Raw genomic sequence first — 25,442 nt, 5'->3', positions numbered from 1 at the left:
TTTTAGTTAGTCTTAGGCATTCCTGGCACCCTGGTGTAGCGAGTAAGGGAGGTGACCCTTTAATCTGCCCATCAGGACTTTGTGGTGGAATCTTGATGAGAAAAGTCAAAGTCCATAAACTTGCCAGAGAAGAGAAAGTTAAGGGGAAAGCATTGAGGTCCTGTACAAAGCAATGAGTGACTCAGAAATGAGAGGATAAAGAAGCCTTTTGAGTAGCTTAAAGTGCTAGCAGACATCGGCATTTAGGAAAGAAAGGACAGTTCACTTAACCAAAGGTCCAGATGTGGAGAGATGCTGTTATTTTCAGCAGCACTATTGTATTTAAGCACATCGTCATTTGTAAGTTTAAATATAATATCCATGGTCCAGCAGCTGCAGTAGAAGATCGTTACTCTATATGGGTTAAAGTTTATTTGGATTTATTGCCCATTGGCTATACTCGGTGGTTCCCTTTCCTTTCACCAGCTTAGTTCAATTTATTGTTCAAGCATGCTTTTGCTGGCATGCTTTTCCTTTTACCAGTTTTACAAGGAAGTAGGGAAACAAAGTCTAACCCTTCAGAATAGCTCGACTATATGTCACATTTGCGCACTGTGGGGTTGAGATTGTTAGTAGCTGTTGAGGTGGTTACTGTAGGTGTAGCTCATCTGATAAACTGGGACTTGGTATACAAAGACCACTCTCAGCCTTCCATCTGCATATCTGAAGCATTAACAGGTAGCGTCAAACAAAGAGCAAAGAGGGGGTAGATTAAGGCCACATGAGCACGCACATACACACACCCATGAACATAGGGGCAGAAATTAGCAAGAGGCACACAAAAGGAGGCAGGGGTATTTTAAATAAATTGTGATCTCCCAGGGAACCGCTAGGGACTTCTCATGGAACCCAAGGGTGCCAGGGAGCGCTGGCTGAGAAAGCCTGGTGTAGCGAGTAAGGGAGGTGCCCTTGACAGAAGTATGCATGAACCTAGTCAGAGGGGGCTGAAACATTCTTTAAAGCCTGGAGAACAAGATAATATTTGGAAGTGTCTCAGGCTCCTTGGTTCACTGGGGTAAAGGAGGGCAGGTCCAGCACAATCCGACTTGGAAGATTCTGTTATTAGAGCCAGTCTCCGTAGGTACTTAGTGGGACATCCATCTTGCAAGTCTTCCTACAGATCAGGTGGTTCACCCGTATACACCGCTGGTGCTCAGCCAGTTGGTTTATGTTCTGAACTAGCATTGGCGGGAGCTTTTCCCAAGAACATGAAGAATGTCCTTCTGTATGCACACGATCTAGGTTCTTACTCTTGTTAGCGACAAAACCCGAGACAAATTAGACTCCAACAGTCTTTGAGTTTAGAAATAGAAAAGGACTTTATTTCGCTCGCTCTCTGAGCTGCTATGGTTTGCAAAGCGTGGTGGACTTCCCAGGAGCACGAGGCCACGTGTCCAAAGGAAAAGCCACCCCATACAATATTTCAAGTTTATTTTTATGCATCTTCCTGTCCCGTCGCTCCTCTTTATCCGTTTCCCCATTGGCTGGGTACTCTCAGACTTACAATCTTCCGGCCGCCTTTGCTTTAAACCATTATCGCATTAGGTGATGTGTTTAGCCGTTGCCCTGATAAGTTTAGCCATTACCAGATGATGAGATTAGCCGTTGCCATGGTAAGTGATGAGTTTCGCCCTTATCGTTGGATGGGTTTTCCCCACTATCTCCTCCTGACTTCGTGTTGGTTTAAGTATTCAACATGGCGTTGCTTTTGCTCACTGGCTTGAACTTATTGACACGTTAAAATCTTTACCTCTCACACTCTCTCACTGCTTTCCTGCTTTTACCACTGAAAGCCATCGGGAGTCAAACCTCCAAATTGCATAAACAAACAAAGAAATAAAAACAAGGCATTAAGTCTCACGGACAAAAGAGAGAGAAGAGGTCCTGTGTGGTCACGATACATGCCTCAAGAGGAACAATTCTTAAAAGAAATTCTAGAAATTAGCACCTGCCTTCTTGCAGTTTTTGACCCACACCCCTCCCAATGCCACTGCTTATCAGCCTGAGAGGTAATTCTTAGAGGCACGTAGAAAGTCGCCCGTGGTCCGTCAGCGAGAACGGCTGGGTCGGGAAAGCACGTCGACCTTGTTCCAGGATACCGTTTTTTCATGAGCACCTAATCCCAGTGTGTGCAGACTTTGAATCAGTTTTTCATTTTTATTCCTCTGTTAGCTGGTTTGCTGAATACATTAGGATGTGACATTCTTATACTAAAACTCCTAAAAATATGGTTCACCATTAAAATTAGCACCAGCAAATAAAATCACACTATCAGAGAGAAAAGGAGGAGAGAAATTGGATGCTCCTGCTGAGAAAGTCTGCTTTTCAAAACGGCAATATGAAAGTTGGGGCACAAGCAAAATGAGCCCCCCCCCCCCGTGATTTTAGTGATTAACTGGATCTATATTGGGGAGAAGATCTGCTAGGTGTCCTGATCCAAAGCTGTTTCAGAATTTATGGGGCAAAAATAAAATCTTGAACCCACATCTCATTTCATGAAGATTCCTATCAGGCGTTTCCTGTGGCACCTTATACCCTCAAGGAGGAATGAGAACCTGGCCTCCACTCTGGCCGACCTGGATGCCTCCAGGGCAGCGTTTCTCCACCTCGGCCACCTGAAGGTGTGCAGACTTCAACTCCCAGGATTCCCTAGCCAGTGATGGCTGCTCTAGAATATTAATAATAACAGCAGCAGCAGGAGCAACAACAATTTATTTGAAAACGAGCAGGCTGAATATAACTCTCTGTCCTCGTCCCTTGATGCATGGAATCCTACAGTCTGAATGTGATATTTTAGCCAACAGCTCCTGGCAGATTTGCTTGCTTAGACATATGCAGCGATTGCTTCACCAAGCGTGGGCGCACAGTGACCGCTGAGAACGAAAGGCGAGCTCTGCTCGCTCAGACCATGCCCCAGCAGGGCCGGACTTGATTTATTTGTTTATTTGATTTATTTGATTTATTTGATTTATCTATCAAATGTGTCACTGCCCATCTCCTCCTAGCGGAGGGACTCCTGTTTACCACAGCGGGAAACGTGAAGCTAAGCTGTGGCTTAGGGTGATATACAAGCCGCTCCTAGGAGCCCTTGTGGGAGGCAGCGGGTCACATTTAGCCCCTTACTGTAGCCGTCTCGGCTGCTAGCATCTATGGCAGGTTTAAAGCAGAGAGAAAGACATAGAAATGCAAAAGTAATTAGGGTTTTCTTAATTAGAAGCAAGCAAAAGGGAAGCTACTGCAGAAAGGCTAACTTTTCCTCCAAACCATTCCAAGTTCTCAAGCTTTCATCTTCCTCACCAAAAGTCATCCCCTTTTCACTTTAGGATTATTTCCTTCTCGAAAATGCTGGAGTATTTTAATTTAAATTAATTTAATTTAATTTAATTTAATTTAGCCACCAACCTCATGATTTATGACTCTGGGTGGTGTACCAGTGGAAGAGGTACATCACTACCACCATTTCTCATTTTTTGCATCCCCTCACAGCTGGGGGCATCGGGGGTTGGTCAGAAAGGTCAAGATGGCGGCTGTGGGCAGGCAGTCAAAGCCCCTCCCTTCTTTAGACACGTTACATAATGCAGATACAACGGGGCAGGGCTCTGATCATGAAGCCACCTTGCACATAAAATAGGGCTTGGATTACATGGCAGCAGCCACTGCCTTGACCTTTTGCCATCCCTTGGTGGACATGGCGCTCATAACTCTTCCATCTGTGGTGCCTCCTTGCAAAACCACCCCACTTCCTTCTTCTGCCAACATTCATCACCTGTGAACAAAAGCAAGCAAGGGGTTGCAGGATGGATCTGGTTTCAGACAGACAGGAGATCCTTTAGGACAGAACGCGTTTGAGCGCAGAGCAAGTTAAGGCAGAACCTCATAGGAAAGGAAACGGAATGACTGAGAAACTGGGAATCATTTTAAAAGCCACAGAAATGATGTTCACACCCTATCTTAATTTTCCTCTATTTTAGGTTGACTTGCAGCGAGGAATAGCACAGAACTTAAAAGGTTGAGGATGTAAGGTGATTCCCACTACCGGTTCCTGACTGAGTTCTTTCGCTCCTTCTGGCAGCTGGAATTGGAAGGTCCTCAGCAGGTTGGTAAAGAAAAGGAAAAACTCAGCTCTGACGAAATGTTTCCCCAAACATACACGAGACCCTGCAAAGGAAATAACAGAAAAACAGCAAGGGAAGAACTAGCTTTGATCCGAAGAACACAGTCTCATGGCAAACTATACCAAGCACTGTGGGGGCAGTCCTGGCATCTGTCGAGGCCCAAGATACGGAGGATAAAAAATAAATAACGATAAGATGGAAATGGGGAGACGGAGCAGGAGTTGGAGCAAACAATTGCTTCGTGCTTCCACATTTTGGGGGCCTCAGATGCTCCCTTTCTCGGTGCCAAATTCCCAAGTTGTGAATCAGCTTAAATTCTTGTAAATTTCCTTTGTGAGCAATGACCCCACCCTGTAGGCTAATGGCAGCTTAGTTCAGATCTAGGTAGAAAAACTGCAATCACAGCATGTGTTATTTTGTTGGCTCTAGAACACTAAATCATTACAGCTCTTTGGGCAGGGAAACATGCATACAAAGTAAAACAATGTGAGAACCAACATAGGAAACGGCACAATGGTCAAGACTGGAGCCACATCGCTTAACTGACACGGGACGGAGAAATCACTCTTAGGCATCCCCTTCCAGGATCAACTATCCGATTAGAAACAAGACCATGTGATTCTATGGCTCCATTTTCAATCTCTCATCTTGTCCAGCATTAACTCTGGTGGGTTATATGAGCAGCTACTGAGAGATACCCCACAGCACAACCCAGAATGCTGTACGTATCTTTTTTCTGTTTTCCCAAACAACTTAGATACAGCTACGTAAGACAGAGTGAGGTACGCAATGTCACTTCTTTAAAAACAGGGCAACATGGAAAGGCAGCTGATTCAATTCTGGACTTTGGTACTGGAGGAGAGACCCTTCACCCTTTTCCTGGAAGAATCAGTTTCCCAAACGCAAGGGCACCTCCAGAGGTGCCATTTGCTCTAAAAGAGAGGGCAGGAAACTGGATTTCAAAACAGCACAGAAGGAAATGACCAAAACCTCCTCCCAGATTGTTCCTTTCTAAACTGTTCCCAATCATGGATGTTCCATCACTTTGATCCTCAATCCTTTTTCAAGCCAGTCACTAAACACTAAGAAAACGATTCAGGGTTTACCTGCTCCAAATGCCACAAATTCTTCTCTAGTCATAAAATTTCCATCCTTGTCCAGAAAATGACTTGGATTGAATTCTTCAGGGCTCTCCCATTGCTTGGGATCCAGAAGAACAGAGTGGAAACTGGGAATAATGAAAGTTCCCTGAAGGGAAGACAATCGACAAAGAAGCATCTGGATGAGTCCCTCAGATTTTGTCTTTGACTAACATGACACTAATCTTAGGGTGTAATCCAACACTGCTAATCTTCACAGTGGGACTCGTTCCTTCTCGATAGCCATCAAAAGAATTATACTGCGAATATGATTTTAGATACTTCTGCATGAACACCAGAAAGGATGTATGGTATGGGTGATTGATTGTAAGCATATACATAAATTATAACAAGTTCCTTGTTCCTTAGATTTTTTTAGTGTGAAAGGGATCTGTGCCTCTAAGGCTTTGCATAACACAAGATATTCTTCTAAGGATTTATGTCATAAAATGGCACCCTCTGGCGCTCGTTTCTCAGGAATTAAGCCATCACCATCTCCCTTACCTTTGGAATAGGAAGACCACATGGGTTTACATTTTTCTTTGTTTGCCTGGGACTACCAACAAGTAAGACATATTTTGAACGTAGAATTTCATGAACCACAGCATGTGTGTAAGGGAGTTTCCACCGATCTTCATAGCAGATTGAGTTAGAGGAACTCAAAACAGCTTCCATCTCGTTGTAGACTTTATCTGGGTGAAATGGTAGAAAAGGACATTGCTGCGTTTCAGCTCAAATAAACCACTCTGTCGTAGAGGGTGTTAGAGGAGATGATCTCTACAATCCTTTCCCACTGCATAATGCTACTACAAGGTGAGAGCAAGGTATCAACCTGGTGAGATCCCGTGTACCAGAACATGGATCCAAGGAACCACTAACATCGTTTTGGGCAATATATGTGATGAAATGGCATGGGGTATTTTCTTAGGGCTTAACATTTAATTTTCATATCTCCCTTCTCTCAACCCATATTTAAAGCCTTTTTGGATTAAAAATATTTTATTGTTAAATAGTAAAATACAAACCAAAGAGGTCTACAATCAATTGTGATCGTATTTAATACCTTATTTTATTGTGTTTAATACACTTAACTATTACATAGTTAAATGAACTGAAGACAACAACAAATCCATAAGTAAATTCTTATCTGGAATTGATTCAATTGTTGAGTTTTTCATTAAATCTGGAGCACGTAGTAGCATAATGTGTCACCCTCTCATTTGTATTACACTTCTTTTTCTATACATTTATTAAAGAATTTTTAACGAGATAAAAACAATACAAATTTTGAAGAGGAAGTAAAGAAAATAAAGAAAAGTAATGAGTAAGTGAAAAGGAAATAGAAAGAAAGAAAAAGAAAAAACTTCCTTTTTAGCTTTTTCATTTTTATTACACTTCAAAAGGAAACAACAAACTCATAGTCTGGATCATTATTTAAAAACAGGAGAATCACTTTCTTTTCAGTTATGTAGGATTATCCCTTCTGTGGCATCCTAAGTTCCATAAATTAAAGCTCTTCATAAGAAGATGAATCCAATACAATGAATGTAGGAATATAATTCAATATCACATTGAGATCCTTAAACATTCTTCCCAATATTGTACTAATATGTAAGTTGAAAGCTACAACACAGCAAGACCAAACTATGTGAGTTAAAGAACCTTCAAATGTCTTACATTGCCAACATAGGAAGTCTAATGTCTATCCCTTTTAAACATTCTGTGAGGAGGCCAATTAACCCAAGACAATATTGTCTGATGAATTCATGTCCTTTCTAAATGATAAGGGTATTTCACATTTTTTAATACCTGGACCCATCAGTTTTCCAGAGGTGATACATATTTGCTTTCCAAATGTGCCCAAGGGAAAAAAATAACCATAATAAATTTCATTCCAGACAAAATATAGACGTTAAGATAAAGGCCCAGCGCTGTACGTGAAAAGCTAGTGGGCTAAAACCACCATCCACATAACAGAAGCAATTGGCCAGAGATATTCTAGGGGCTTTAGCCTTCCATAAAAACATTCTCATTAAGTGAGATATCTACATGACCTCTCCCATGGGAATTAACATTGGAATCACTCTTAGATATCTGTTAGTCTGGATGTAATAAGTCTTTCAATGGCATTAATCTTACTCCAGAGGCTCAATAGGTGTTTCATTATATCTATACATTTAGACATATTAAAAACCACGTGCTGTGATGAACCTCAGGAGGTAAGACCTTTGCACAGACTTTTATTTATATTTATTTATATATTAAATTTTATCACCGCCCATCTCCCCCCAAAGGAGGGACTTTGGGCGGTTAACAATAAAAACAAAGTTAAAATTCAATACAATTATAAAACCAATAAATAAAAATAAAAATAGACAGTAAAAATATAAAATGTGATAGAATCCAGATGGACTGAGAAATTCTATAGGAATCTGTGAGTCTAAAGGGCCTTTCTAGGGGGCCAGCCTATTTTCCATATCTATTTACCAGGACCCTGAGACGTTCACCTGAAACCTTCTCCGGATGCCCCTGTTCAATGGGTGAAGGATGGTGGCCAGAAGAGAAAAGGCCTTTTCATGGAACCTCTAGATCTGATCCAAGATCAGCTGGATCATTGTCACCATGCATGGCTTTCTTAAAAGGTATTGAGAGAACAAGAAACATATAGATCCCCCCTCCCATCATCTCATCAAGATCTTCAGGAAAATGGGCAATCCCCCGGAATTGGGGATTCCCTGAGCAGATATGATGGTGCATCCTTCAGGGTGAGGCTGGGCATGAGGGACATTCACCTCTATGACTGTTTATTCAGTCTTATTTCCTAGATCAGCCAGAACTACCCTTCCTCTTACCTTGGATATCTGGATAAGCCACCATGAGCAACAGAGCCCATTGCAGAGAACTTCCTGTTGTGTCTGTCCCAGCAGCAAAGAATTCCAAAATGCAATGAGCCATGTTTTCGTAATTAAAGGTAGAGTTGGGCTCACTCTGTTTCTAACAACGGGGTAGATTTTAGTTAGAATTATGCATTATTTTGGTGCCTTCAAGTCAGTCTTGACTCCTGGTGACTGCCTGGGCAAGTCCCTGCAGTTTTCTTGGCAAGATTTCAGAAGTGATTTGCCATTGCCTACTTCCTAAGACTGAGAGAGACTGGCCAACAATCACCCAGTTCGCTTTGTGCCCAAGGTAGGACTAGAACTCACCGTCTCCTGGTTTCTAGCCTGATGCCTTAACCACTACACTGAACTGGCTCTCTTAATTAAAATTAGGTATGTGCAAAAACAATTTTTTCAGGAATGGAACATCCCAGAGAAAGCTCGAACTTCCCACTTTCTCTCTAGATCATGCTGATCCAGCTGTTGTGATCCACAATAGAAGCTAATTTCCAGAGGCGAATCCTCTACACTGGAAGTGGTTCATGGTGTACAAAATGACACAGGATTGTTTCGGCAGTGAAACCCATGTGGAAGGCCCTGGATTGCTTCTAGGTCAAAGATTAACTTCAGGAAATCACTGAACCATCTGGAACTGCCAGGTTAGCATGGACTGGAGAAGGAACAGAACGCTCTGCAGTTCTCTGTAATGTTCCATTCTCAAAACAGAATGTACATCCCTCTTTAACATGTACAGGTCAACTGCAGATTATCTGATTATTGTGCTACCTTTACGTCATGACATTAAACAGCTGGTTCAGGGTGTTTTTGAATACTTGGTTCTGATCTTTTAATTAATTTACAACAAGAAGCCATGAAACCAAAGTAAGTTCTTTTGATCATATATGTTACGACTTTTAATAGGGATTTCTAAACAGATGGTCCGTCTGTCCGTCCATCCATCCATCCATGACGCTCTTGTAGGTATTGGGATCAAGTAGAGGTGTGCCAATTTTTTTGAATAAGAAAAGGTTTAAGTTCAGAACACTTCCAGTTAGGAACAGTGCCAGAGCACTTTCAGTGAAGCCAGTCTAGCCCATTTCTTACAGCACCTCATCTGCTGGTTGTACTGTTTGAATTTTCCCCAAGATGTTAGCTGATGTAGTTTTTTTAATTTAAAACAAGAAGTATGGGACCCACCATTCAAAACGTTCAGTTGGTTGAAATGAGAATACAGGTAGTCCTTGCTTAACAACCACAACTGGGACCAGACTTTCGGTTGCTAAGCAAAGTGGTCATTAAGCAAATCCAACCCGATTTTACGACCTTTTTTGTGGTGGTTGTTAAGCAAATCACCGTAACCGTTAAGCAAACCATGTGGTCCCCAAGCAAATCATGCCGTTCCCCATCGATTTTGCTTGCCAGAAACTGGCCGGGAAGGTCGAAAATGGTGATCACATGACCATGTGATGCTGCAACGGTCATAAATGAGAACCAGTTGCCAAGCACCCAAATCATGATCGCATGACCACAGGAACGCTGCTACGGTCTTAAGTGTGAAAACCGGCCGTGAGTTGTTTTTTTAACACCGTTGTAAGTCTGAACTGTCACTACATGAATGGTTGTTAAGTGAGGACTACCTGTATTAGTCCTATCAGGATTTCCTGACACGTGAAGCAGAGTTCCGGTGATAGTATTAATGATAGTATTAACACTGAACTTAAGAGAACTCTGCGTGTGTGTCTATAAATAAATAACTGGGCAGACTTTAATACGGGCAAAGAACTAAATAGTTTTGACTGAATAGTTCTCGAAGGCTCAGAAAATCCTCTTGGCATGAGTAAAATTCCCAAAGGGCACCTTACCTGCTCTATCTGGAGAAGATAGAGATCTACGAAATCCTGTGGCTCACGCAGGGCCAAATCTTGCTTGTGCTTCTCCATCTCCTCTTTTACAAGTAACATACCTCTCTCCAAGGATGCTAGGACCTTCTGATGAGGCCCTGGGAGATATTTCATTAGCCATGGAAACAATTCGTACAGCTACAGGGGAAGTAAAAACAAAATCCTATCAACTCCCTGATGAGAAAAGTCAAGTCATATTAGGGCTCCCAGATCTGGGCTGTATAACCAAGACGGCTACCAAAGGGCAGCAAAACATTCTTATAGTGGTCATAACATTTTGCCCAGTAGTAGATTGGATGTTGAATGGCAGCAGTAACAAGAAGAACTTTACACCTCTTGCCAGATGAACTCTTTGAAAGAAACATCACACTGACTTAAGTTGTAGTTACATCCATGTCCTAGTGGTCTAACTCCCTGGATTGGTGAATAGACTTTAAGGGCCACCTAGATCATTTAATTGGTCCAGAAGTGCAGTTTCACTGGGGCTCCACAGAATTTAGGATATGCTGGTGCCATTTTTACTGGTTAACTATTTTCTAGATTCTATTCAAAAATAGGTGTGGACCTCCAAAGTCCCTCAGTTCTGACTTTGGCCAGAATATCTAAAGAACTGCCCTCCCCCTTCTGAAACTCTGCTCTGTGTCTTACTATCAATAGTATTGTTTATTTATTTGTTAGATTTCTACGCTGCCTTTCCTCCAGGAGGTTAAGTTAGCATACCTAGCAGTCCGTCCTCCCATTTTTCCCCACAACAGCCAAGCTGTCAGATAAATTAGCTGAAAAAGAGGCTGATCTCAAATCTTCCAATGAGCTGCCATATCAGGAGGTGAACTTCAACCTGCTGTCCTCGGGCCTCGGCCAATGCCTTCAACCTCCACCACACTTGCATAGTCACAAACATAGAATTTCCAATCTTGGCTCCAAATCTAAAAAGAGTTGGTTTCCGATCTTTCCACTGTGGCCCTGTGACAAAATTTTAGTGGCAAGTGAGGAGAGGCTGTCATGCAGGTGGCCTATGACCATGGACTGTCTTTACATTACAGGTGAAAAATAAGGAATTAATAAAATAAACAAGCAGGAACAATTTTACTCTGGAAAGCAACATGGACCTAATATTGGACACTTTTTTTCCTCCAAAGAAGAGACCGTAGCATTGGCCTTAACACTAGAATTAGCCCAAGTATCTGGGTAAATTACAACTTTGGTCTACTTGTCTACATGTACCAACTGCTTTAGTACGGTGGTCTTCAGAGTGTTAATAAGAGACTTAGAGACTCAATAAGAAAGAAAATGATCACTCACCAATAAGAAGGTGGAGCCTCCGAATTTCATGTAATTACTAAGGTCTTGCATTGCCGACTGGAACTTTGCGTCTTCATGGGAAAACCGGTATCCAAAACTCAAAAGGGAAATCAAATTACAGACTGAATTGTTGATGAATGGTGAAGGATCCGTTGGCTGCCCTGTAAATGAAATTATTCACAGTCATCTTAATAGCATTCCAGAAGGCCTTAGAGACCTTCTCCAGGCCTTGGGCTAAGCCAGTGAGAGCCTCTTGCTGGGTGTCTGATACACATTTGTTGGTGTGGGCTGGATTCACGTTTCACGTTTTTAGTCCGATTGTATATTTGTTATTTTGTTTCATGTTGTGAGCTGCCCAGGGTTGTTATGGAGATGGGCGATGCCTAAACTGAATGGAGGAATGAATGAAAGTAGGAACTGGAAAAAAGGAGTTGAATCATGCAACTTTGTCCCAATCTCCGTACCATCATCTTTGTCCGACTTTTCCTACCCTTTGTGCGTGCAAAGATCTCCACCAGCCGAAGGGCCTCCTCTTCTATTCTGTGCTGCATGCGATTCTTCCCCAGCCCCAGCTTGCGTAGAGCGCTGAGGGAAAAACGTCTCTGCTGTTTCCAGGTGTGACCATTTGCAAATGCAATCCCTGAGGAATCAAGGTGAGATTCATACTTTAAAGAAGCCCCAGAAGCACGACTTACAAGTTGAACAAATAACAACTGCAGCGTCAGAGGCGGCTAGATGGCTATCGGACGCTTCTCGTAACCCATTTATGCTGAGCCTCCTTTGCACTCTTTCCCAGACCCGCTCACACACCTATACATACAAAAGAGTCACTTCTGTTGTGGCCAAAATAGAAGCACAAGGAAACAAAGCAATGAGAATAAGCAGATGTATACAGGGCAACAGCTTAGCCTCGATGGTTTGTGCATGTTAGGGTTTTTCTTCATATGGTACAGAACACAGACACAAAGACAGTATTTGTTTTTCCCTCGCAAAACGGTTTTGTTGTACAAAATTAAACTCCCATCTTACAGTATACTAACACCCTCCTATTACTATAAGTTTACAGCTATTTCCATTCTTATTGGATCTATAAACTTCGACCTGCATGTTCTCTTTCTATGCCCCTATTCCTACGTTGGCAGCACTGTTTCCGTAGCTCTTTAGATCTTTCCTCCCCCCCAGGTCTTTGGCTTTTGTAGCCAATCTCGGTCCGTTTGCATGTGGAAACCCGTTTCACCCCCTGACAGACTTGCGAACGGGCTTTTCTCCCCACCGCAGCACTCAGTCCTCTGCTTCTGGAGCAGGTTTGTCGGGCTCTGCCCCTGGGCTGCTGCAGGCAGTGGCTGGGCTTGGCTTGCCGAGTCTGGTCGGGCCTTTCCCTCCCCGGTCTCTCAGCTCTGCCTCTCAGGAGTCTTCCACTCCAAGAACGGACGTTTTCTCTGCCTTCTGAAGACCGCTGCTGAGGCGCGTGCCTTGGGGTTGGACTTTCTCTTTCCCGAGGAGTCTCTGCGGTCCTCTGGCCTTGACGCTTTTCCTTGGCACACCCACGCACCTGCCTCCTTTCCGTTCCCCTTTTGTAAAGCAGACTCTCCAATGAAGGAGAGGGTGGGGCTGTTTGAACCTTCCTTCCCAGGCAGCAGCAAAACTCTGGGTCCCAGGAGGGAAAAAATGCCTGCTCCCTCCAGGGGTGAGGTCCCTGTTCCACAGGGCACTACTACTACATCACAAAGACACAACAAAGTAAAAGGCAGACACAGTGTAAATTACAGCATGACGCTGGAATGTTTGGGATAAACCCATTTGGACGACCTTCTTATTATTTATCACTTCCTACCAGGTCAGCTATACCACCTCTGAGACATGGTATTCGGCCACTGGTTCCTGTCTGGTTGGTGCCCCTGGTGCCAGTACAGGTCAATTCCGCTTGCTGTGGAAGTTTTATTGCAAGGGCACTTTAAGAAGTTCACATGTACGGAGGCGGGGGGGGGGAGAGCATCTTATAAGGTTGGTTGTAAATGCACTCACATGTGAGGGGGGTGACCTTTTACCACCACACTTCTCTCTTTCAGAGAGAAGACGTCTTCCTTTCAATAGTTCCTCAAAGTACAGAGCGTTCACAAGACCTTTACCAAAAGGAATTTATGTCATCTGTATTGTCTTTGGATTCATGTTGCAGCTTGATAGGCTTGTGCAAGTCGTTCTATAAGGAAGCTTGAGCAGAGCATCCCTCTGAATCTACCTGGCTCCAGGAGGGCACTCCTGATGGATCTAGAAGGGCACTCCGCTTGACCCTCCTCACTGAATGATTTGCACAGGATTATTAGGCTGGCCTCACCAGCCATCCTGGGGTACAAGAATGTAGAGAGGCTACAGCAGTGTGCCAAAGGTATCAAATGCAAACCTTTTGAGCGTGAAATGGCCATCCTGGGCATTCCAAGCTCCAACAAGATTTCTACGTTTCAAGGGTTTTCTTGTAAGATGGGCACAAAACATTCTGAGCTTTATTCTGATGGACCTTTTGACAGAAGATTTCAAGCGGGGCAGTTTTGTCTCAGGCTCAGAACAAAACACATTTTCCACGTGGGCACTTCCTTAGCCTTGAAGCAGGATGGCTGCAACTGCTTGGTGATTTTGGCTGAATGGCAGATCACCCCACTGTAGTCACGAAAGCAGCATCCCCCCAAAGGCTCAGACGTGACTCAGTGTTTGCACAGGGGACCTCTCGCTTTCACACTGTCTAAAAGATAATAGAACCATCTTAGAACCAAATAACATGGCTACGAAGCACAATTTCACATCCTGGGAAAAAACATCTGGAGGCAAGTCCCATTCAAATGGTCCCTTGAGCCTCTCCATGCTTGAACTTAATGTGGGAGACAAATGTTCTCCTGTTCTTTACATTTCCCTAGTTAAATGGCAACAAAATACCTTGGTCTTCAGAAGAACTTACCTTTACCTTTACATATTGCTAAAAGAAAAGTTGAAAGGGGTCGATCAGCAAAATCTTCTGAATGGTCGATCAAGCTTTCTTTCATGGCACAAAATCCAGAAATAACTACCACAGGATGATGCCACACCCACATAGTGTAAATGTCTCCATATTGCTTTCCCAGCTGACATTTGGGGCAAAAAAGAGAAAACATCTGTGACATCAAAGCAGGCAGATTAAGTTAACATGTTCCTCCATCGCCTTTTCATGAGAGAGGGGAGCCAGAATTACTATCCCATCTCCCCTGTGATCAAAAAGGGCGTATTTCTGGGCAGCCTTGGATTAGAAGGCAGAGTAAAGAACAGCTTCATAGAATAATTGGGATTTCCTCTCTAATCTGTTTCGGTCCCTTCCCTGCTTCCCTAACCCGTTTAAGTGTACTGGGATGCATGAAAGAGAAATACCCTTGATCCCCAGGTAGGAATTGATCAGGAGATTCCAATCTGCAGTCATCTAGACAATTTCTAGGTGGCAGCATCTGCGAAATTGTTTCAGAAGATTATCGACCACTTGGGAAATTGGTAGTTGGGTCAGAACAAGCCGTGCTCAGTACAGGAGTTTTGACGGCTTTTTTCATGAAGAGGACTGAGAACATTGGCTGCCCCCCCCCCCCCCGAACATGCTTCTGAGCTTGAATGCAGGTTCACAGAGCTCCTTCCTGCTTCAGTCCTTCTCAGGGTTGTATCTGGGTTTTTCCCCCCATGGTCATATCAATCTCAAAGGGGACTGATAATCCTATGGCCAAAATATAACAAGGCCTGACAAGTTGGATAACTAAATCTAAAATCAAGTGGGAAATAAATGAAGGTTCTGGGGACAGTCCCCTTTAGGTCAACCTACTTTCCTCCTGAATAGAAAGCAGGAGAGCATATCAGCAAGGCTGTGGAAAGCATCCAGTTACAGCTAATCAGTTGTTGTTGTTTATTCGTTTAGTCGCTTCCGACTCTTCGTGACTTCATGGACCAGCCCCCGCCAGAGCTTCCTGTCGGTCGTCAACACCCCCAGCTCCCCCAGGGACGAGTCCGTCACCTCTAGAATATCATCCATCCATCTTGCCCTTGGTCGACCCCTCTTCCTTTTGCCTTCCACTCTCCCTAGCATCAGCATCTTCTCCAGGGTGTCCCGTCTTCTCATTATGTGGCCAAAGTATTTCAGTTTTGCCTTTAATAGCATTCCCTCAAGTGAGCAGTCTGGCTTTATTTCCTGGAGGATGGACTGGTTGGATCTTCTTGCAGTCCAAGGCACTCTCAGAATTTTCCTCCAACACCACAGTTCAAAAGCATCGATCTTCCTTCGCTCAGCCTTCCTTATGGTCCAGCTCTCGCAGCCATATGTTACTACAGGGAACACCATTGCTTTAACTATGCGGGCCTTTGTTGTCAGTGTGATGTCTCTGCTCTTAACTATTTTATCGAGATTTGTCATTGCTCTTCTTCCAAGGATTAAGCGTCTTCTGATTTCCTGACTGCAGTCAGCATCTGCAGTAATCTTTGCACCTAGGAATACAAAGTCTTTCACTGCTTCTACATTTTCTCCCTCTATTTGCCAGTTATCAATCAAGCTGGTTGCCATAATCTTGGTTTTTTTGAGGTTTAGCTGCAAACCAGCTTTTGCACTTTCTTCTTTCACCTTCATCATAAGGCTCCTCAGTTCCTCTTCACTTTCAGCCATCAAAGTGGTATCATCTGCATATCTGAGATTGTTAATGTTTCTTCCAGAGATTTTAACTCCAGCCTTGGATTCCTCAAGCCCAGCTTGTCGCATGATGTGTTCTGCATACAAGTTGAATAGGTAGGGTGAGAGTATACAGCCCTGTCGTACTCCTTTCCCAATCTTAAACCAGTCTGTTGTTCCGTGGTCTGTTCTTACTGTTGCTACTTGGTCGTTATACAGATTCTTCAGGAGGCAGACAAGATGACTTGGTATCCCCATACCACTAAGAACTTGCCACAATTTGTTATGGTCCACACAGTCAAAGGCTTTAGAATAGTCAATAAAACAGAAATAGATGTTTTTCTGAAACTCCCTGGCTTTTTCCATTATCCAGCGGATATTGGCAATTTGGTCTCTAGTTCCTCTGCCTTTTCTAAACCCAGCTTGTGCATCTGGCAATTCTCGCTCCATGAACTGCTGAAGTCTACCTTGCAGGATCTTGAGCATTACCTTACTGGCATGTGAAATGAGTGCCACTGTTCGATAGTTTGAACATTCTTTAGTGTTTCCCTTTTTTGGTATGGGGATATAAGTTGATTTTTTCCAGTCTGATGGCCATTCTTGTGTTTTCCAAATTTGCTGGCATATAGCATGCATTACCTTGACAGCATCATCTTGCAAGATTTTGAACAGTTCAGCTGGGATGCCGTCGTCTCCTGTTGCCTTGTTATTAGCAATGCTTCTTAAGGCCCACTCAACCTCACTCTTCAGGATGTCTGGCTCTAGCTCACCGACCACACCGTCAAAGCTATCCCCGATATTGTTATCCTTCCTATACAGGTTTTCTGTATATTCTTGCCACCTTTTCTTGATCTCTTCTTCTTCTGTTAGGTCCTTGCCATCTTTGTTTTTGATCATACCCATTTTTGCCTGGAATTTACCTCCAATGTTTCTAATTTTCTGGAAGAGGTCTCTTGTCCTTCCTATTCTATTGTCTTCTTCCACTTCCGCGCATTGCTTGTTTAAAAATAATTCCTTATCTCTTCTGGCTAACCTCTGGAATTTTGCATTTAATTGGGCATATCTCCCCCTATCACTGTTGCCTTTTGCTTTCCTTCTTTCTTGGGCTACTTCTAGTGTCTCAGCAGACAGCCATTTTGCCTTCTTGGTTTTCTCTTTCTTTGGGATGTATTTTGTTGCCGCCTCCTGAACAATGCTGCCAACTTCTGTCCAGAGTTCTTCCAGGACCCTATCTACTAAGTCCAGCCCCTTAAATCTATTCTTCACCTCCACTGCATATTCCTGAGGAATATTCGTGAGCTCATATCTAGCTGATCTGTGGGTCTTCCCTAATCTCTTTAGTCTGATCCTAAATTGTGCAAGAAGAAGTTCGTGATCTGAACTACAGTCAGCTCCAGGCCTTGTTTTTACCGACTGTACAGATGTCCGCCACCTTTGGCTGCAAAGGATGTAATCAATCTGATTTCGGTGTTGTCCATCTGGTGAAGTCCATGTATAAAGCCGTCTCTTAGGTTGTTGGAAGAGAGTGTTTGTTATGCAGAGTGAATTGTCTTGGCAAAATTCTATCAGCCTGTGTCCTGCTTCGTTTTGTTCTCCCACGCCATACTTACCTGTAATTCGAGGTGTCATTTGACTGCCCACCTTAGCATTCCAGTCTCCCGTGATGAAAATAACATCTCTTTTAGGCGTGTTGTCCAGTAGGTGCTGCAGATCCTCATAGAACTGCTCTACTTCAGCTTCTTCAGCATTTGTGGTTGGGGCGTATATTTGGATCACTGTGATGTTAGATGGCTTGCCCTGAATTCGAATTGAGATCATTCTATTGTTTTTTGGGTTGTATCCAAGCACTGCTTTAGCCACTTTACTATTAATTATGAAGGCTACTCCATTTCTTCTGTGGTCCTCTTGTCCGCAGTAGTAGATCTGGTGGTCATTTGATGTGAAGTGGCCCATTCCAGTCCATTTCAGTTCACTGACGCCCAGAATGTCTATCTTTAATCTTGACATCTCACCAATAACCACATCCAATTTGCCCTGGCTCATAGATCTTACATTCCAGGTTCCGATGGTGTGTTGATCCTTAGAACATCGGATTCGCTGTTCACCACCAGCACCGTCGGCCGCTAGCCGTCCTTTCGGCTTTGAGCTAGCTGCGTCATCACGTCTGGGGCTAGTTGAGCTCATCCTCTGTTCCTCCCCAGTAGCATTTTGACCATCTTCCGACCTGGGGGTCTCATCTTCCGATGGTATACCGACATATCTCTGGTTGTACTGATCCATTTAGTTTTCACGGCAAGAATACTGAGGTGGGTTGCCATTACCTTCCTCAGGGATCGCATTTAGTCTGACCTCTCTGTCATGACCTTCCCGTCTTGGGTGGCCCTTCACGGTTTAGCTCATGGCATCATTGAGGTGCTCAAGCTCCAGCACCACGACAAGGTAATGATCCTTTGCTGAAGACAGCTAATCAGTAGCAGCAGTTAATTACTCCTCCTTCTGTCCATATGTGAGGGGGGGGTGAAGAGCATCCCTTGAAGGTGCCTCAAACTCATGAGAGAAGAAAAAGGGAGTTAGCTACAGGTGGGTGACCGGACCCTGAACCTGTGGGGCTGAGGATATGCGTGTTAGATAGAGCCATTTAGGTTAGGAATATATAGCTGATTGTGTAGAGTAGCTGGCGTCTACAAAGAGGTGTTTGAGTGGGATTAGCCTTTGAAAGGAGGAAGAGATAAGGATGGCAGAATCATCCCGGACACATAAACACATAAACCTAGTAACTAACTCAAGAATGCTTGGGAAAAAGGAAGATTGTGAGCTGAGCCCTCGAAGGAGGGGGAGGAGAGTTAGGGTATAAAGGTTTTGAGCTAGCTTTGTTCTTGGTTCCTTCTTGCACGGAGGGACCCGCCTTTGCAAAGGCGTAAATAAAGCCTTTTCTCTGAATCATCGAACCTTGTGGATTGGAATTCTTTTGGGAGGTTTTTCCCGCTGACAATTTGGCGAGCCAGCCAGGAGCCTGAGGTTCGGGACCGATCCAGAGGGGTTGCTATGAGAGGGTAAGTGGCCACCGCTTCCCGTTGTTGAAGTGTCCCTGTTCGAGACCCCTCGGGACCGCCTGCCCAGGTTCCTATACAGAGCGACGATCCAGAGAAAAGAAGCGAAGCCCAGCTGGCGGAGCAGCGGGTGGAGAAGACCAACCGGTTGGAGGCCAACTGATCGAGGAGGATCGGTTGAGCGTTGTCCAGTCGTAGGCTCTGACGAGAGCTGGAATAGGTGAGTTGTAAGGCTTGTGGGAGGACGTGACTGACCGAGGGACCCTCTTTGGTGTGGGTGGTTAAAGAGTCGCAGTTCCTGAAGGTAGCCGTGAGAGTCCGGTGCCTCAGGTCGGCTGTAGTGTTCCCTTGGGGACGGGTTTAGAAGAAGTCAGACTTTAAAAATAGCCAGCGTCTGCTGGGAGTCTGATAAGATCTCGCCGTGAAAGAGAGGGCTTAAAATTCGCATCCAGCGCGGGCTGGAGTCCTCGGGGCGAGATCAGTGAGAAGAACGGTCAGTCATGGGGAAGGCACAGAGCAAACCGCCTAGGAGACTGGAGGCTGGCAATCGAGTAGGATCCAGCGGAGGGCCAGATCCGGATGTGCCCTTAGGACTGGTTATAAACCAGTGGAGCATGCCATGGCTGAAAAGGTATACCAGAGGATTAGAGAAGGTGATGATGATTAAGCTGTGCACAAAACAGTGGCCAAAATGCCCATTGGTCGATCCCGAACGTCCCTACTTTTGGGATCCGAATGGGATGTCCAATGGGTATTGGATCACTCAATTAAAGAACTATATTGTGGAACATGGTCTCACGGACCAGGTGCCTCATGTAGAAGTCTGGTAACATGTGTCTTGGGAAGGGCCAGACCCGCCCACAGGCATTTTTGTAAGTAAAGAGGACAGCAGCGATGAGGAATGCCTTTTTAAACTCGTCTCGATGCCATAGGTTGAGGTCGGACTTTAAAACTAGCCAGCGCTTGCTGGGAGGCCGGCCCGGTTTTGCCCCCGACAGTCAGAGGTTTGAAATTGCTGGAAAGCAGATCCAGCGTGGGCTGGAGGACTCTACCTTGGGTGTAAAAAAACCAGAAGGTCGAGAGGGGCTAGTGCTGATCAAAGATCAGGGTGAGAGAAGGCAGTAACCAAGATGGGCTGAGGAGAGTATAGAGGATCTCTTAAAAGAAACAGAAAAATGTAAGCAGGAGGGCAGGATCAGGGTAGCAACAATAAGGGAGGTTATGGAACAAAGGGAACACAGCAGGACGCCGCCACTCAGAGATGAGGAAAGCATAGGTGTGGAAATGGCGGGGAAGAAGAGAACTGGTAGAAATCAATCCTGGGAGTCCTTCAGGACTGTCAGAATTTGTATGAGTATGTGAAAATGTTTTCCGTTTGTAGGTAGTTGCCTGTGTATTGGTATGTATATTTGTTGAGGGAAATGGTGCAGAGTGTGTGTGTGTGCTCATGTGTGTGTGTGGCATGGGCCTCTGTCCTGAGCTGAGGAGAGAAAGTCCGAAGAGGGAAGGAAGGGAGAGAAAAGCTATGTGAGCTTGTCCCTTAAGGAGTTAAACGTGAGTCTGTCCCTTTAGGGGAACTGAACTCCTCCACAGTAAAAGGGGAATGCTTCAGGTTTTTGGAAATCCATAGCCCTGGCCAGGCTGCGGGTCTCCCAAATTTTTGGCTTTGCTGTGAATGGAAGGACATGGGATTTGATTGTGCCATGTGGTCAGTGCTGTGAGTAGGTGACCAATTTAATTTGTGTGGAAGGGAATTGGGCAAAAGTGAATTAAATAAAGTGGAGGAGAAATAAGAATGAACTTGTGATGTTGAGATGACTTGAGAGAAAGAATGCCTATGGGGTGGTACACAATTTTGGAAAAATATGGTTAGAGAGGGGACTAAAGGGAAAGAAGTTTTTCCCTGTAATAACACCACAATTAAGCACCGGAGAAAGATGGTTTGTGGATGGGTCAAGCAAAGTAGAAGAGGGAAAGAGGAAGTCGGGTTTTGCGATTGTTGAAGGAAATGGGGAAGTGATAGAGAGGGAGCTTTGCCTCCGAGTTGGTCGGCGCAGCGATATACCAGCTCATCAGAGAGGCCATAGCCCAGGGGTGGTGGGAAATCGGTGGGCATATAAATGGGCGAAGGAGGCCGCTGGCCAATTGGAATTACAAATGGTGGCGGTGCCAGTTTTGGACCCTCCAGAGAGCCCGGTCTGGAAACCCACTGAGCAAGAAAGAAAAAGTTAAGAGAGGGGGGTTGCAGAGAAACAGAGAAAGGATGGCAAACGGAAGGAGGGGTAGAAGTGGTATCTCCCGAGGTTATGAGGGGAATTCTGGAAAAAGTGCATGAAGGAGGGCATTGGGGGACCGATGCTTTGGTAGATGCAGTGAAAGGAAAGTTTTGGTGCTTAACTATATGGACCATAGCCCATAGTGTGTGTTGGAAATGCTTAATTTGCTTAAAAGTCAACAAAAAGGCAGCTAGAAAGAAAGAGAGGCAGGGGGGGGCGACCGTTAGCCTCCTGGCCGTTTCAAAGGGCACAGGTAGACTATACTGAGCTGCCAGAAAAAGGGGGGTGCTGGCAGAGCCCATAAATGAACAGGGTGTTTACAGGGCAACCCCAGGAAGAAAGAAAAAAAAAGAAAGAAAGAAAAAGAAAAATGAAATGCCTTGTTTGTAGCTCAAGGTTTGTGGCCCCAAAGAGGGGGAGGCAGGGGGAGTTCTCGGAAGATTGGGTCGAGGAGGTATTCCATAGAATAGAGGGCTCGGGAAACAGACAGGCGCGGGAAGGCCCTGGAGAGACGCAGGCTCTCTGGGGAGGGGAGTTGAGTTAAATCACAATAGGGCAGTTGAGTGTGGATTGTCTCCAATAGGCATGGGAGCGGCTAAAATCATCTTGATGGGAGCGATCGCCCTTTTAATAAAGCATTCCTTTCTCCTGGCTGAGAGGTAGGGAGGAAGAGCTTCTGTGTTCTTGCAGGGTTGTGATGGATTGCATGTGGCAACAGCCTGTTGAGGCATTGGTGTGCAGTTTTCTTTTTGAGAGCATTTGTTTGTCTGAATGTGCGCGTACATGTAAGGTTGAGAAACTGTTTTGAGTTGTGAAAGGAGAGTTGAGAGATTGTGTGAGTCTATTCCTTAGGTTTTGTGTGTGTGTGTGTGTTGTGATTTATGTAATTTGAATGCATATGATGGGAAAGTTGAAAGGTTTTTGTCAATCCTTTCCCATTTGTTTTGTTTGTTTTTTAATTGTTTGAGGGGTATGTGTGTTTTATTATTTGCCCAGTCTCACCCAAACTCCCCCCTTCAGTCTGCCTCTTGCCTGCTTGTTACAGGCTTGAGGATCCAGATGAGGGGACAGAAGGGTGACAGAGGGGAGGGGCAATGCTTTTACAGAAGATCCTTTACTCCCCCATCTTTTTAGGATTCTTCCTTTTGCAGTGTCTTTATACACATCAGAGACAATCTTTTAAGTTTCAGAGATTTCTCGTTCTGCTGTAGAAGGAAATGATTACTCCTCTTGTGAAAAGGGGGGGAATGTGGGCAGTTTCAGAGAAGCAATGACTCAGAGTGAGGGGGGGGCACCCCTTTGCTCTCACAGCTCCACTCTGCTCTGCCCCTGGCATTCCAGTTTTAGAAAAGTGTGTGTGTTTTTTATAAATTTTATATGGCTTAAATTTTAATCACTCCTCAACATAGCACATGATGATAAAAACAGGAGAGAGAGAGAGGGAAAATTTTGGACAATATATGGGTTTAGTAGAGCCTCCATGGACTGGTATGATCTATCTGAATTTTTGTTTTTGTTTTTGTTTTGACAATTTTGGTTATGGAAACAGTCCAAACCCTAGATGGGCTCTTATGTCAATGCTTTCTTTTTGTTGTGATTGTTTTACAAGTTTTGATTTTAAGGAAGTTATTGGGAAATTAAAAATTGGCAAGTGAAGTATATAATATGGTTTTATTAGAAAAGGGAAATGAAGTTGTTAAAAATTAGAGGTGTGGCTCTAAAAGTCTTGACACAATTTTGGGGGTTTTGGAAAAAAAAAAAAAACTTGTTGTTTAAGCAATTGGGTCAGGTGGCGAAGAGATGGCCAGCCTACTTATTTAGGGTGGTATTTTGCTAGGGCAAGAAAGTTAGTTTTATCCAAAGTAGTGCTTAGATATATCCAAAACTACACCTACCAATCTAGTCACATGGGACAAACACTTTGCGGGATTGTGTGTCTAGAACATGGACACAGGCCTTTGTGGTAACAATACTAAGTCTCTGGATTGCTCCTGAGAAAAGACTAGGAGTCAGTCCATTTGAGATGGGTGACTCTATCTTGGAATTCTTAGTGGAGAAGTAGGAGACATGCATGCCATGGGGAGGAAATTTGTCTGCAAGTATTTGAAACAGTTATCTGCACAAGTCTTGTCCTTGTCTCCCTATCTACAGGAACACAGAGCCCTCCTGTTGGAATAGGAGACGCATCCTTTTAAGTCTGGAAATCGAGTTAAACCAGACAGAGGGGAGTCGGCAATTGAGTTTGGAGAAACCCTAAAGAAGACACTGGTGTTGCCAAATACTGCTGGACACTGGACTGTGAGGAAAAAGAAAAATGCGCCTGAACTTTTGTCTAATACCTTGTAGTTTTGATGACCATACGAGTCCGTGAACCTGGAAAAGAGAGTCACAGGGTTCAAGGGAAGCTTTGAAAACTCAATTTAGCACAATAGGGAATTTCTATTTCCATATGAAAAGGGATTAGGATACAGTTCTGAAATCCAGCCTACCTGTAGTATGGAACTACGGTTAATCCACTGGTATGGATTTGTTAGCCTTATGGGCTGGTGCCTATAACTCACACCATCCAAGAGATGGAAGCTTCAGTTAAACGGCATTATCAACAATGGGGAAATGAGAACCTGGGAGAAGATGATGATTGGAGCTGGCTATGGGACTGGTTACCAGGGTTTGGGTGGATAAAACAGCTTTGCTTCGTGATTATAGCTGTAGTTTGTTTATGCAGATTAATATGCTGTTGTATTCAATGTGCCCCTGCATGTATTCAGATGGGGAAAGGATTGTGTGACAGCTTGAAGTGGAGGACGGAGTGTCAGATGTTGCTTGAGTTTGAGGCAGTAAGGAAGTAAGAGAAAAAGGGGGGAGTTCTGAGGGGGGGGTGAAGAGCATTCCCTGAAGGTGCCTCAAACCCATGAGAGAAGAAAAAGGGAGTTAGCTACAGGTGGGTGACCGGACCCTGAACCCGTGGGGCTGAGGATATGCGTGTTAGATAGAGCCGTTTAGGTTAGGAATTTATAGCTGATTGTGTAGAGTAGCTGGCGTCTACAAAGAGGTGTTTGAGTGGGATTAGCCTTTGAAAGGAGGAAGAGATAAGGATGGCAGAATCATCCCGGACACATAAACACATAAACCTAGTAACTAACTCAAGAATGCTTGGGAAAAAGGAAGATTGTGAGCTGAGCCCTCGAAGGAGGGGGAGGAGAGTTAGGGTATAAAGGTTTTGAGCTAGCTTTGTTCTTGGTTCCTTCTTGCACGGAGGGACCCACCTTTGCAAATGCATAAATAAAGCCTTTTCTCTGAATCATCGAACCTTGTGGATTGGAATTCTTTTGGGAGGTTTTTCCCGCTGACACATATGTCTGGCCTTTAAAGACCTCCAACTTGCCAGCCTTGTTATATTTTTGGAACTAAACTCTGTTCTATGATTGAATCATGCCCTTGTGAGAAGAGTCATTTGACCTGACCTCTCACCATGGCATATATTATTTCAAGTGTGGTCAATACCCAAACATTTGTAAGATATGCAACAAAGCAGTCGGTTTTCAGGCACTGCATGGTGGAAACAATGTTCTTATTCTGATCAATCCCATAATTGCTCACCCTTAGCTTCTGCGGCATAGTGACTTAGAAGGGGGTACCTTAATGAAAGAATCCTTGGAAAGCTTGGTCCCAACGCGCCAGAGTCCACCAATGAAAGGGAGTGGAATAGGCCCAGGAGGGTAATGCCTGCTTGACCAGAGCAGCTTGATGAAATCCAGGATCAGAAATCCCACCAGCAGAGCAGTGAGAACTTCCCAGATGGCTGCCATCCTCCTGCTTTTCCTTCTGTGTTCTGCCACATTCTGAACCTGCCCTTCCCTCCCATGCTAATTCTTCATTTGCCAAATTGCTTCTCAGGACATTCCAAAATCCTGGTCTGGATCTTGGAACTTATCTGTTCCAAATATTTATATTTCAGAGATAGGAAAACCACAAGTATAAATATAAACCCAGAACATTTCAACTAAAGCAGTAGCAAAGCGTCTATTTCAAAAATGCAAACAGTAAAGCAATAGTCTTTGTTCATAGTTCAGAAGAATAC

The 25,442-nt window shown here is 44.2% G+C and overlaps 1 protein-coding gene across 1 annotated transcript; it reads right to left on the bottom strand.

Annotated features, from left to right (window-relative positions):
• Positions 1–1,363: 1,363 nt before the first annotated feature.
• Positions 1,364–25,187, bottom strand: LOC134499595 (cytochrome P450 2J2-like). The gene is made up of 9 exons (XM_063306313.1): positions 25,000–25,187; positions 14,323–14,485; positions 11,863–12,012; positions 11,373–11,533; positions 10,032–10,208; positions 8,146–8,287; positions 5,798–5,985; positions 5,261–5,402; positions 1,364–4,197 (listed from the first exon to the last, which is right to left on the bottom strand). Exons 1-9 carry the CDS (start codon positions 25,168–25,170, stop codon positions 4,007–4,009), a joined length of 1,485 nt encoding a protein of 494 aa, XP_063162383.1. The 5' UTR covers positions 25,171–25,187; the 3' UTR covers positions 1,364–4,006.
• Between the last annotated feature and the right edge of the window lie 255 nt (positions 25,188–25,442).

Source organism: Candoia aspera, chromosome 6 (assembly GCF_035149785.1).
Source record: "Candoia aspera isolate rCanAsp1 chromosome 6, rCanAsp1.hap2, whole genome shotgun sequence".
Lineage (NCBI taxonomy): Eukaryota > Metazoa > Chordata > Lepidosauria > Squamata > Boidae > Candoia > Candoia aspera.
This window is presented reverse-complemented; position numbering and strand designations above follow the sequence as displayed.